The sequence below is a fragment of the Manacus vitellinus genome, unplaced genomic scaffold (assembly GCF_001715985.3).
Source record: "Manacus vitellinus isolate BGI_N305 unplaced genomic scaffold, ASM171598v3 scaffold_24_pilon, whole genome shotgun sequence".
NCBI classification, from domain to species: domain Eukaryota; kingdom Metazoa; phylum Chordata; class Aves; order Passeriformes; family Pipridae; genus Manacus; species Manacus vitellinus.
The window spans coordinates 3083658-3097773 of record NW_021939798.1 but is presented as its reverse complement, the minus strand read 5'-3'; the positions used below and the strand labels follow the sequence as shown (position 1 = coordinate 3097773).

The following is a 14116-nucleotide window of genomic DNA, read 5'->3' as shown; positions in this document are numbered from 1 at the left end:
TTTCTCCCAGATAAGAAGTGACAGGACCAGGGGAAATGGCCTCAAGTTGTGCCAGGGGAGGTTTTGATTGGATCTTAGGAGATTTTCTTCACTGAGAGTGTGGTCAGGCGTTGGAAGTGGCTGCCCAGGGATGTGGTGGGGTCACCATCCCTGGAAACGTTCAAAAAATGTGGGGATGTGGCACTTGTGGGTGTGGTTTGATGGTGGTGGTGCTGGGTTTGTGGTTGGGCTGGATGATCTTTTCCAAGTGTAACAATTCCATGATTCCATTGTGTGTGTGCACATGTAATTGTGTACATCTAAAAGCTGTGTCACACCTGTCAGGAGCGGGATTTGGAATCAAACTCTGCTTCCAGTGATGAACTCCTGGGGTCTTGTGCAAACTCCTTTTGTCCTCCAGGTGATTTTCTTTCTCAGGGGCTGCCAAAAGCATCGGTGCAAACTTATCAAAGCTCCAAATTCACGCTGTATTCCTGAACCTTCAAAAATAGAGATTAAAGCGCCTGCAGATGCAGACAGGACATTCCACACATGGCATGTTTTCCGGGATCCTTTCATTTTGATTGTTCCTTTCATTTTTTTTTATTTTTTTTTTTAATTACAGTTCTTTGAGGTCCCGTTTGACTCAAACATGAACAGGACAAAGAACAGGCCGCTGGTGCGAGGACAGATCAGGTAAGGCACTGCACACCTGCTCTGGCTGAGAGGAAGGAGCTTCATGCTGCTTTTATCTGTTTCCAAGTTTCCCTCCCTCTTCAGATGACGAAAAATAGCACTTTTAAGGCAAAAGACGTAAGGAAGAGACGCGTCTCTCTCTGCTCTTTGCTATTTCTTCGTGTTTATAACTTTCATCTGAGGAGTTTGGGCAATCAGCTGTCCTGGAAAACACGGAATTTCTCAAGGCAGCTGAATTTCCCCTCGTGTTACATATTTCTTTATGTGCCACGAGATGGCTACGTGCGTGGTGTGGTAGCACACAGTTATGTTCCACTGAACTTCTCTTTTGTAACAATAAATCTTCAGAATTTCCCATCTTAGAACAAACACAAAGATGTATGTTGTTTTTAATAGTCACATTTATCTCTTGGATCGCAGATATTCGTTTGAGACTCCCAGCAGAGGTACCTACAAATCATTTTCTTTAGTGGTTTGTAAAGGCCCTTGTGTTGTCTTTGCCTATTTAGCCGGGTGAAAACTCGAAATTGTGGCATCTCGTGGAATTAATGTGAAAATTTGTCATCATTGAATTTATCATAGTCCATAAGTAAATTCCTCCCACCCCAAAAGGCAAAGAGATTTCCTTCAAAAAAATAAACCCGCTTCATTCCCTCTGTTTTTTGGATTATGTATCGGTTCAGTCTCTCAAAGGCTGTTTGCCAGCTAAAAAAGCAAAGTGAAAAAGAACATCAAGGAAAAAAAACCTCTGACTTATTTGCAAACTGAAACTGAAGGCCCAATTCATAAATGATTCAACAAACAATTTTAGTATTGCGTTTCCATGATTTGTGCCAAGGATTATTTATAACAAAATTATGTTTTCCCTTAGGCTTCAGCGAACAGTTGGTCCTATTTCTTTCTGTGTTTTATCCATCACCTTTGGAGGACTGAAAAAAAAAACCGTGATAGATGAAATTACAAGAAAATTGAGACAAAATAGTAAAGTGAACCTTGGGGGTAAATTCGCTCTCGTGGTAAATAGTTAGAGCACTTCAATAAACTTGTTCTGATTTGTTCTCGGAGATGGTGCTAATTACAGATTCCTGAGCTGAGTTAATTTTATTTAAAAACATATTTTAGGGACCACTGCAGTGAGGGCATCTGTTGTACATACAGTAAGTCAGGCTTAATTGTGCAGTTCAGGAGAGCTGCACTTCTGCTCCCTTCCATGTGGTCCTTTAGCCCTGGGAGAAGGAACACTTGTTAGGAAGAAAGATGATGGGGGATGGTTATTTTTATTATTTTTTTGTGTGTGTTTATCATAGTCTACTTGCATGGTTTGCAGTGCTTCTGGAGTCAAAAATATAACTAGGAAACTTTCTGTCAAGTTTTGATTCAGAGAAAGCCATTTATTTTATGTTTCCAGTGTCCTTATGTGAACTTCGCTGTCGTCTGAATGCACCACAGATTGGCAAACCCATATTTCATGGATTTTCTTGCTTCTCCCTCCCCTTCATATTTGCTTTCACCACAAAATGGTAATGCTGGGGACTTTGTGTAATCACTCCTCAATCTATCTACCTGACTGTCAACAGCTAATTTAAAGTTCTTTAAAGTGTCACTTCCCTTGAATAATGCTGCCCTCGCTCCCTGCAGACCCTGGAACACGCAGGCCTTGACTGGGGTTATTTCTTCTGCCAGAGGAGAATAATCCAGTGCAAGTGATCTAACCTTGTTACGTTTTGCCACATATTCCCTGGTGTTCCTTGAACTCTTTCCTTCCTGGCTGATTAAATAAAGCCCGTAAATGGTTGTGCTAAAACCAGGCAATACCAGACGAGACAGGGGTGGATAAACAGTACGTAAGAGACTGGTGTCTTGGCTCTGGGAAGGGACCCAGAGAGCTTGGGGTATGCATGGAGTTCTTGCCCAAAATTTGTCTGACATTTAAGTTTTGACATTTTCTTCTCTTTAGCTGCTTCATTTCATGAAATACTTGATGGTTTTTTAATTCTGCTGCATTACAACATCTGTGCTGTCCAGTGCAAACGAGGCATCATCTTCTGACCTGTCTTCATTTGCACTGTTTGTAAATATATTCTGATTTCCCTCCTTTTTTTTTTTTTATCTTTTCTTGCTTTCTGTTTATTTGGCATAGTCCTTGTTGCAGAACTGGTCAGTGTGGGTAGCAGTTTTTGTCCTGAGCTTGACATCCCTTTTGAAGAGAGGGAAGGCTGTTAACTCTCCATCCATCACGTTGGCTCTGCAGCTCCTTGGAAAGGCTTTTGGGGGTGGCTTTGATGTGAATCTTGCCCACTGAGAAACTGCACTGAGGCCAAGGAGAGTTTTTATAGGGGTTGTGCCATCACATAGAGGATTCTTAGATGCTTTGAACTCAGGCCAGAATCAAACTGGTAACCCCCAGTGAGAGGTCCTTGGAGTTACTGAATCATCCAGTCCTGGGATGAGCTGGAGTCTCCATTTTAGATAAGCTAATTCGTGGAACTGGCTTGTTAGGAAGTGTTTTGCATTTGCAGAGAATTTATTTCCATGTGTTTCACTTCGTGGCCTCCATTTGCAGCCTCAGCCCCAAGTCTGTTTAGGTTTAAGACCAGCTGTCAGTTCTAACTGACCTTATTTCCAACCTTTCTCCCCTTCCTTTCTTCCTGAAGTCTTCAATGGGAGAAAGCACCACAAGCCCCTGTCTGGGGGGGTTCATTTCCCTGCATACACATTCATGTGGTTCCCAGATCCCCACATCAGCCTTTTCTGTGAGTTACTGAGGACTTGCAGCTTCTTTTGGGATCAGTGGGGAACCTCAGTAGCTTTTAAAGAAAAGCTCAGTGGCCAGGGCTGCACTGTGGGGTGTGGATGTCACCACGGCCTCAGAGGTCTGGCTGGGGACAGTGTCATGGTCTTACTGGTGGCACTCAAGAAGTGTCTCAGTTGGGCAGCTTTGGCCTGTCCATTGCTCCCTGTGAGCCAGTTCAGCAAACATCTCTGGAAGAGCAATTGTCCTCCATCCTTAGTGAAGCATCAACTTGATGGCTGAAACAGTTATTTAGAGGCTCAGTGTGCCCCTGCTCTATATTTTATATCCTTTAGCCTGGACAATCCATGCAGGCACTGACACAACAACTCTGCAGAGCTGAGACTGCTCAATGTAGGCACTGGAGTACATTTACCTTATTTACCAGCCCCAAACCCACCTCTGGTGCCCCCCGGGGAATCTTCTGACACTCCTGGTAGATTTGTGACAAACAGCACCTGATAGGTCATTGACTGCTTGCTTTACAATGTCCTATTTAATTTGTAAGGCTCTGAAAAAATGTTCCCTTTGAGCAATGAGACGTAACCATCCTTATTCTCTATTCAGAGGGTAATCAGAGACATCCTGTTGCAAAAATAACAAGAGTAGACCCAAGCACAGCACGCCACTGAGCACCATCCATCATTCCTGCCTGCCCACATCTCCTCCTCCCTCCTCTGACCCCTCAAGTCTTGTTTGGAAATACAAACAGCTTGAGATGTTCTTCATACTTGGGCTGCAGTGTTAAACTCATTGAGTGCATTTGTGTTCTGCATTATAACAACAGCTGATATTGGTTTTCCTGCTATTGAATTGGTTTTGTGTCATTGACAGCGAAACATTTCATGTGCTCACACAACCTCAGATTCAACTGAAATGGCAACAGCTTTTTCTGGTTTCCTGTTGGGTGTGATTTATTCCCTTGCTTTTTAAGGTAATGGATTTAATTTTCCTGCAGATTAATTTAAATAAATCTCCAGTATGAGCTGCAGTAGCTGAGGGAGCTTAACCTGGAGGATGACAAGTGTCCTGCTTCATTATGTTGTACAAAGTGACAGTTCTGATTGCCCAGAACTGCACTGTGAAACTCCTGTGAAAAAGTGGCTGTTTTATGAACTTAGGGTGCTGCTGGATCTGCTGTGTTAATCACTCATAAAAATCTTCAGAGCTGTACAGGAACAGTTTTTCATTTTAAAGATCCTGGGCCCTCGAACAGCACGTTCTAAATAACCAATTCATGGCCATGTGGACACTGCTCAGTTCTGCTCCTGTGGTATTTTGCCCCTTTCAGCTGTTTTCTGTGCCAAGTCCTTTGGCTTTGGCCTCAGCAGTGGCTGCAGTGGCTGCCTGGGAGTGGGGCTGGGGCTTCTCCCTCACTTCACCTCCAGGTTTCTTGTCACCTGGACCATGCAGGGAGCCTCAGAGGATGGTCCAGGCTGGAAGGGATCTCAGGAGAGCTGTGGACTGATCTGCTCACAGCCAGGGTTGGCTCTGGGTCTTGTCTCAAAACCCTTCAATATAATGGCTTTCAACTGGAAAAGAGTAGGTTTAGATGAGATATTAGGAAGAAATCCTTCCCTGTGAGGGTGGGGAGGCCCTGGCACAGGTGTCTCAGAGAAGCTGTGGCTGCCCCATCCCTGGGAATGTCCAAGGCCAGGTTGGACAGGGCTTGGAGCAACCTGGGCTAGTGGAAGGTGTCCCTGCCCGTGGCAGGGGCTTGGAACAAGATAAGCTTTACAGTCCCTTTCAACCCAAACCATTCCTTAATTCTAAGATAAAAATAACATGCTATGGAATTTAATTGTAGTCTCATTATGCTGAATATTTACACTCAAGCTTGCTTTTCCACATGCATTTAGGTCTATTAACATGGCAGAAGAAGGCACAACACAGATAATGCCTTGGATGACTAACAGAAGTAAATCTCTGTGTTGTCTGGTGAATATTTTTTCCTAGCATCCCATTAACCTCCTCCCTTGGCAGTGCCCAAGGAGCTGTATTCTGTCTATGGATTTCCCACTCATGACCACAGCTGATGGTTATTGCAGTTAATGGAGGCACTAATGCTTCTCCTACTTGTTGACATTTCTGAATGGAGCTTTGATTTGGCTCAGTTTAACCTGTAATAAGCCAAACTCTTGAAGAATCAGACCAAAAAGAGCTCCTGTGCTAGCAATGTTTCTCACCGATGACTTATATTTATGAACTGTAGTTATAACTGCAGATATGTAAGTTGGACATTCATGGGCACATAGAAAACTGCAACATGTCAAACTTTAGTTATTCAAAAACACTTCCTGACTCAAAACTAGTTCTGTGTAAAGCTGAGTTTTCCCACTCAGTTGCCTTTAGCAGACCTACAGTTACAAGTGTAACAAAACCAGTCCGGGCTGAAAAAATGTGTGTGCATTTGAAAACAAAATTCCTGCTGTAATCACTGTGGATAACTCAGGGTAATTAGCTTGATTCTTTGCTTGCTAACACTAATGCAAATCAGGAGCGTTCCTACTGATGTTAGTGGAGCTGCACTGATGTAAGTGAGGGGAAATCCATGTCCTGGGCTTAGGCTGAGACCTGCATTAAGCATTTCCCCAGCCCTGGTTTAAGCCAGAGGTTTAAAACCTCCCCAGGGGTCTTGGTACAACTTGGGGTCCCATTTAGAGCTCAGCCCCTGCTTAGGTGTTGGCTCTGCTCCCTTGGGTGGTCATTTCAGACAGGTTTCATTCTACTTAAGTTAAAACAAATAAAACAAAAACTCCATAAATCTGCAGTTCTTGGAGAATAATCATTTCGAAGAGATCAGATGCTCGTTCCCTGCAGGGGAACATTCTGATATTTTGTTTAGAAAATACCTCATTTTAAAGGGACTGCCCTGAGATCTTTTTGAATGATAAAAATGTTTCTTTTTTCAGTGGGAGGCTTTCCTCTTGTTTAAACAGGGCACAATTCAAAGCAGACACCACCATGGCAGCCTTTTCAAGCATTTTTTATCCTGCTTGTATTCAGGCTTTATTATTTGAAAACAAGTAAATGCATTCCTTCCCCACCACCACCCTCCTGCCTTCCTTTTTTTTTTTTTTTTTTTTCCACCCTGTGTTTTCCAGAAGCTGTCATTGCCTGTGTTTGGTAAACAAGAAATTAAAAAGGCAGCTTTATATTTTTGACATGTACAATTGCTTGTAAAAATGTACTTCTTGCCTTTTGAACAGCGGGGTATTTTTTTATTTTTTTCCTGGCACGGCCATGTCACGGAGAGGTGTGGGGGGGAGAAACCTTGAGGCTAAAACATAGTTTAATGAGAATAAAACCCACATCAAAGGATGGTCTAATGGAATGATATAATGCTTACTGTGTCACTTTCCCAAAGGGGATATGGATGACAGTACTTATATTTCAATTATCTATTCACTGCCTGCGTGGGATGTTGATTAAATGGTTCTAAGGTATTAGAGGCCTTTTGTAGAATGCACAGAAAAATGGTGATACTGCACATTATCCTCAGATCAAAATGTGTATTAGCAGGAAATTATATAGCTCTAACTACATATATATTTTGTTTCTTAGGGCGATAAAGAGGGTTGTTTTATTAACTCTGCATTTAAATTCGTTTCAGTCGAAACGAAGCAATTGCTGGTTCTCCTGCCGGGGCCTCATTCTGCCACAGCTCCACACAGACATTCCTTTGCAGGCAGCTCTGTTTGGTAAATATAAATCCTGCAGAAACACTTGACCCCTCACGCCTTGCTGCTTTTCAGCTCGGCCGAGGGGCCTTTACCCCCAAATTATTTCTCTGAATCTTTAATTGCGCGCGGGACGGTTGATAAATCGGGGGACGTTGTGCCTCGCCCCCCAGTAGGAAACATCCCAGATGCTCATGTATAAACCAGGAGTCACGGTGCATTTGGCTAAATAGCTGCTCCATCTGCTTGTGGGGAAGGCTGGGGAGAAGTGATACGGGCTCCTAATGGAGTTGTCTTATCCTCTCATGTCAGCTCCTCGCCGGGGGGCAGAGCTCTCGGAGCCAGAGGGGACCGAACCATTGTGCACTAATCCTGCCACCTTTGTGTCCAGTATGAACAGGCCTCCTGGACACTGATTGGAACCAGTGCCTCCTTCCTTTTTTAGCTGGCTGGTGATGAGTCATTTTCTCCAAAGGTGACGTTAAAGTGAGTTTTTACGAAGGAGCAAAATCAAAGCTCGAAGCCCGAGATCCTTCCCCCAGCTTTGGGGCAGGTGCTCTCCTGATGGCTCTTCTTCCCATGTTTGTCAAACATTTCAGGTTCGTGTTTGTAAATTTGGGCTTAATGCAGTCAAAACCCCAACACTTTGTTCCCTGTATTAGTACTGAACCTTATCTGGTTTAACCACAGCAGCATCATCACTCACCCCGTGCCAAGTGGTGTAGGAAATGTCACCGCTCAACAAGTCCATTATGGAGCTGCCTCTGATTAGAAGCTGCTATACCCTGAGATCTGTTTACAGTAAGTCATGTTAGAAGTGCATTTCTCTTTGTGAAGGACAGAGTTTATCATGTCTCATACAAGTTATAACTTACACGTTATCAGCTTCACAAGTCAGATATAAAAGAGGTTTTTCTTACACTTTAATTAGCTGTGTGAACACAGATGCTTGCTCGCTGGTCTTTGTGACTAGAAAAGCTGCATTCCTGCAGTTGAGATATGTGGAGAACCTCTTTGATATGTTTTATTTTTTATTCTTTTTTTTTTTTTTTGCTAGGGACGTAGAATCACAAGGAATATTAAATTATAAATCATGCTGGAAAGGAGTGTGAGCCACAGTGACTCCTATTGCTGCCTCTGTGACAGTAATTACGTTCTGTTCATGCACTCTGATGGTATAGGAAGGGATTTTTGGTTTGGTTGAGTTTGGTTTTCCACTGAACATTTGTAAAATAAAACTCCTGATGATAGTTGTGGATAAACGACCAAAATAGTAATGCAGAAATCCCAAAATCATAGAGTCAATGGCCTGGATTAGAAGAGACCTTAAGGATCACCTTGTTCCAAGCCCTCTGCCATGGGCAGGGACACCTTCCACTAGCCCAGGTTGCTCCAAGCCCTGTCCAACCTGGCCTTGGACACTTCCAGGGATGGGGCAACCACAGCTTCTCTGGGCAACCTGTGCCAGGGCCTCCCCACCCTCACAGGGAAGGATTTCTTTCTAATGTCTAATCTAAACCTACTGTCAGTGTGAAGCCATTTGCTCTCGTCCTGTCACTCCAGACCCTTGTAAATAATCTCTCTCCACCTTTCTTGTCATCCTCTGCAGGTACTGAGAGGCTGCAAATAGGTCTCTTCTCTTCTCCAGGCTGAACAATCCCAGCTCTCCCAGCCTTTCCTCCCAGCAGAGTTGCTCCATCCCTCTGATCCTCTTGGTGCCTCCTCTGGACTCTCTCCAGCAGCTCCATGTCCTCCCTGTGCTGTTCCCAGGGCTGGAGCAGCTCTGCAGGGGGGTCTCACCTGAGGGGCAAAGGGCACAATCCCCCCCTGCCCTCTGCCCACGCTGTGGGATCAGCCCAGGGCACGGGGGGTTCTGGGCTGGGCCATGTCCAGCCTGTCCCCCACCAGCACCCCCAGGTCCTTCTCCCAGGGCTGCTCCATCTGCTCATCCCCAACCTGTAAAACAGAACCATCCCCGTCCTCTCCACCTCTCAGGTGGACATGGCAGTGCTGCAGAGCTTGCTCTGGGGATGCCAAAGGCATGTTTGCAGTGGTGCAGAGAAATCTGCAGATGGGCAGGAAGGGTCTGGCTGAACTTGCAGTTCCTCAGGCTCATCTGCTCCATTCTCTTCCACTCACTGGATTCTACAGCCTGATCCTGCTTCCACTGCAGACCTTTGCTTATTGTCCTGCCCTCCTGTAGGGAATAACTTAATTCCTTCATTTTCCTTGCTCCCAGGAATGTATTTAGTCAGTGTTCATGTGCTGAGATGACTGGACTATCTTTTTTCTCTTCTATTTTTTGAAGAACAGGTTGACAAACACTCCAGAACTTCTGTTTTTTCCATCTGAATAGGATTGTGATCTGACCTGAGACTTCTTTACCCACTGCTTTCCAAACCTTGGCTAAGGGCTCAGCAGAAGCACGTGTGAGATTTAATCACTCTAAATCACAGAAAAATGTTTCTGGAGAGACCATATTATCCATCCTGTTTGTCAGCTGGTGTCTGGCTCTTAAACAAAGGGAGAACTGAGATTTTGAAGTAAAATGAATGGATCACTTAACTGCCATGTTGCAAGGTTAGGTTTGTTAGGTTAAAGAGGAGGATTTAGTTTAAATATTATGGGGGACATTTTTCAAATTTACTGTAGGTTTGTCTTGTAAGCACTTTAAAAAAATATTTACATTTTCATGACTGCAGGGAAGCTGTGAATATTATTATTCACCCTTTCACTCCTACCTAACAAAGCCATATACCAAGGAGTGCACTGACGCTCTGCAGGGTTGCTCAGGGTTGTTATGATTAACATTCTGGTGTGGATAACAAGTGTAATAAGAGCATAAACATTTTGTAAGTGCAGGTCCTTTTCATCTGTAATTTTTTACTTCCAAGTGAAGTGACGAGGCCCAATTGGAGCTTCTGCTTAATAACAAAGGGCAGCATAAACAGTTTTCTTTCTGTCTGAACGTGGTGTTTGTAGACTGCAAATCTCCCTGGGGTGTGCTGGGCTATCTCATCCCAAAGCTGGGGTGCTTTAGGATCAGGCTTGGGCAGGCTCTTGAACCCATGAACCATGAAAAACCACATCCTGGTGTCATTTGCATGGAGTTAAACTGGTCAAAATGGGAGCAGGAGATGCTCCATGCTGAGGGTGGGACTCCTGATTCCTCTTTCTTTGGCTGAGTTGAAATTCCTCTTCCCTTGTCTTGGCATCCAAGTGGAAACTTTCAGCAAAATCGATCAAGCCAATTTTGATTTACTCAAGCATAAAAAAGAGAGATGTGTCCCTCTCAGGAAGAAATGATTCTTTTAAATCAGCCCTGTTTGTTTATGAGAGTTTTAAAGCCCCTCTCTCTGACAGGGGAGACAGAACATCTGCAGCTCGGGTTCTTGAGGAGTGAGGGGAACTAATTGCCCCAATTTGGTTAAAATATGGTGTTGATTATGCTTTTTATACAGTTGTGATGCACAACCGTGGCAGGGCAGCCTGGGCTCCATGCTTGGGCTGTTTTTTCTTTGGGAGAGAAATGAATTGACACAGGCAGGGGATATTTTATCCTGATCTAGATTTATTTACACTAAATACACATTTGAGCAAGTATATCTGATAGCAAACCCTGAGCTGGTTGGAAATGTAGAGCCAAAACCAAAAAAGGCAACTCCACCATGAGACTCAGCCCGGGATAGGTGTTTATCCATCACTGAGCTCCCTTTATGCCAAGTTCTCACTGTACAACATTCCTTGGGAGATTTAGACATCACTCACTGAATCCTTCCCTCTCTCCCTGTGGATGCTCCAGCTGTCATCCCAAACCACCTCCAGGTTGGTGCTGATGGGCCTGGCTGAGCCCTGTGGACAAAGGAAAGGTATTAAGGGTGATTCCTTTCACAGAGATTTGCATTTTAAAGGGGTTTATTTGAGGTTCAGGTCTGTAAACTCTTCCTCTGCAGACACAATGTGCTGCACTCTTGATTTAAGTGTGTTTAAATGCTACCCATTAACCCAGCATGAGGCTTTTTGGGAGCACCTACAAGTCTCCTGTCCCCTCTTAACACCGAGTTCCTCCTCAGCTCAGATTTTGTGTTACGAGTTGGGTTTAGAACTTTCCCACTATTTTCCTCATTTTTTTTCTTTTTTTTTTTGTTTTTCACATTTGGGGAATACTTACCAGAAAGCAAATCACAAAAAGCCACTTACAAAAACATGAGCAGGCAGAACTGCAACGATTTTGTTCTGGCAGTCTTAAAAACTGTGTGTTACACCCAGTTAAATGGGATTTGATAGAAAATTCAGTACTTGTAGTACATGTAGAGCCTGATCTGCCACAGCAACATGTTTTTGGGGATGAGGTACCAGACATTGACAGAATGTAGATACTACTCCTTAACCTGTGAAGACTAAGTTAAATAATTCATTAAGGAAAAAAAAAAAGACTTGACAAAGCTCCCCATTTGTTTGCACCTCTTAAAGGACATCTTGTCTGTCTGCAGTGGTAAATGATAGACAAGCTGTATTCTCATACTTGCAGTTGATGAGGAAAAATTGAATTCCCAATTAAAAGTGTAATTTAGTTTCACATTTTAGTTTTAAACTACCTCATCCTTCATCCCTTGTCATGACTCATGAACTTTCTTGCGTGACTACAAGAGAATAAATGAATGTCTATTAAGATCTTTCTCGATGTTTTTCCCTTAAAACAGTTCCATTTTAGCTCATTGATAGGTATTATTCAATTTAATATAAACTTTGCAAGTTTAAGCCTCAATCAGCAGGTTCTTGGGCTTTTCATAATGTTCAGCCACAATATACCTGTGAAAGAGAATATCAAAGGTGAGAGTGTGAACTGCTTGTGTTCAGTAAAGCTCCTGACTGATGCTGAATTAGAAATATATGAAAGAAATAGAGGTCTGGCAGTACGTCCATTCTGCCAATGTTAAAGCTATTTTTTTTCCTTTTAATTGGAAAGAAATGTCTCCTTGAGACTAATCCCATCTGTAATTCAAAGTTGTAGTGGAATGTAAAAATATTTTGCTTTGAGTCCTTAAAAACTGCTGCCTCAAAACTATACTAATTAGGGGTCATGTGTATTATAGAATTCCAGAATGGTTTGGTCTGGGAGGGACCTTAAAGATCATCTAGTTCCAACCTCCCTGCCATGGGTGGGGATGTCACCCACCAGACCAGGTCATCATGTAACCACTTTGATTTAAAATTTCACATCAGAATGTGGATTTTTATTTTTTTTTTTACCAGGTACATCCCCAGTCTGTCTGTAGAGCTCTTTGGGAGTTTTATCTAATGTTTTGCAAAAGAAAATTAGGATCATTTTAGTAAAGTCATCAGCGATGAAGCTACTGATCCAGGCAGTGTTGTTCCAGTTTCAGCTCCCATTAGCAGTGTTGTTATTATGATAGAACTTTTACAGCTGACAATGGTCATGAGTATGGTTTTTATTACTAAATATATAAATATGCAGCCTGAAAGGATTTGTGTGGAAAGTTAAAATTTAATTTCGGAGTTGGGAGATTGCCATCGTTCAGCGTTCTGCCACGATTACTGATTGCTTTTGAATGCTCTGGGCTTAGAAGCTGCAGGAGGGGATTTTTTTAACCTTCCATCAGAAATAACTTCAGGGACGCTACCGGTGCTATTTGGGGCAAAATGTGCCTTTTCCAGCTTTCTGGCTCCTTTTTGGCAGTCAGCTGATGTGGCGGCACTCGCGCCAGGAGACGACCCTGCTGCTGGTTCCAGGCACATGTCCATGGGGAAGCAGGGCTGGAAATCCCACAAAAATGGTCCAGATATGTGCTGGAAGATGGCCCTGCATCCCCATTACCTGAGTCACGGGGGCAGGAAGGTTTCTATGAGCCTTTGTAACGTCCTTGGCTACTTGTGCCTCTTCCAAGTGGGATGGGATTGTGGTTCATGACCTTCCATAAGTTTCTTGGTGGATCTCTAAAAGCTGCTGAGGAGGGTCCAGCAGTTCTTGGGTGCTGATCTTAAAAAAGGTAAATATAAGTTTTAAAAACCCCTTGGCTGATGCTCCCCTGGCTGAGGGAGGTGCCCAAGCCATAGCTCAGTGTGACAGTCGTGGTGACCACAGGCTCAGCTCCCGCCCTGGGACTTGTTTTTGGCAACTCCTAGTGTTGCCTGGCTGCAGGAATTGAGGAGGTGCCAGGAGACGAGCAAAGCTGTGGAGAAAGATGGTTTTCTGCACGGGGTTAGGTGGGAATCCCCATGGACATCCTCTCCTCTTTCCTGACCGTGGGCTCCTGCGGCCACAGAAACCTTCCAAGGGGTGGGACTTGCTTTGTGTAACCTCTCGTTGCTCTTGGAAAAATGTGAAACCTTCAGGGTGATGCTTTTGTCTGAGTTTGTAAGTGGCTTCAGAAGCCTTAAGAACTTCCAGCTGACCTGGAAAAAATTAGGAAGAAGAGGAGGGGGCTTCCTCCAGCAGCCTTGTACTGACGAGTAGTCTGGGGACATTTTTAGTACCTACAGATTCCAGAAATAATAAGCAACTTATGATGCTTCCTCCTGAAATCTGATTTTAATTATGGCCTTGGAACAGCGTTCAGGCACTGGACTCGTATCTCAGGCTGTGATGGGGAAATGCAGTTGCAGATGAGAATCACACTCGTGTTCTTTGTCTGCCAAATCCCTTCTCCCGAGCTCCCGCTATTTCCAGCCCGTCTGTGCGCGAGCCTGGTCCAGGCTGTTCCTCTTCTTATTGCAACAAATTGTTTTGACACTGTATGCAGATGGAATTTGAGCCCAGAGTAGCAATATTGAGGTTAATCTGAGCTGTCAGTCTCACCTCTGTTGTCTCACACTGTTTACCTGTGGAAGATGCTGAAGTCAGGGATAATTTAGGACTGTTTCTGTGTGTGAGTGAGGGGAGGAAGCGTGGTGGTCCTGCTGAACCTGGGTCTTGGATGGCATGGAAAACTCACCAAAAACCAAACCC

The 14116-nt window shown here is 43.9% G+C and overlaps 1 protein-coding gene across 1 annotated transcript in view; it reads left to right on the top strand.

Annotated features, from left to right (window-relative positions):
- The window catches only part of LOC103755234 (protoheme IX farnesyltransferase, mitochondrial), a 103754-nt gene that overhangs the window by 68175 nt on the left and 21463 nt on the right, over window positions 1-14116 (top strand). The window contains exon 5 of the mRNA XM_029960064.1: window positions 605-675. Coding sequence (XP_029815924.1) covers window positions 605-675 — 71 coding nt within the window. The remainder of the gene's footprint in view (window positions 1-604; window positions 676-14116) is intronic.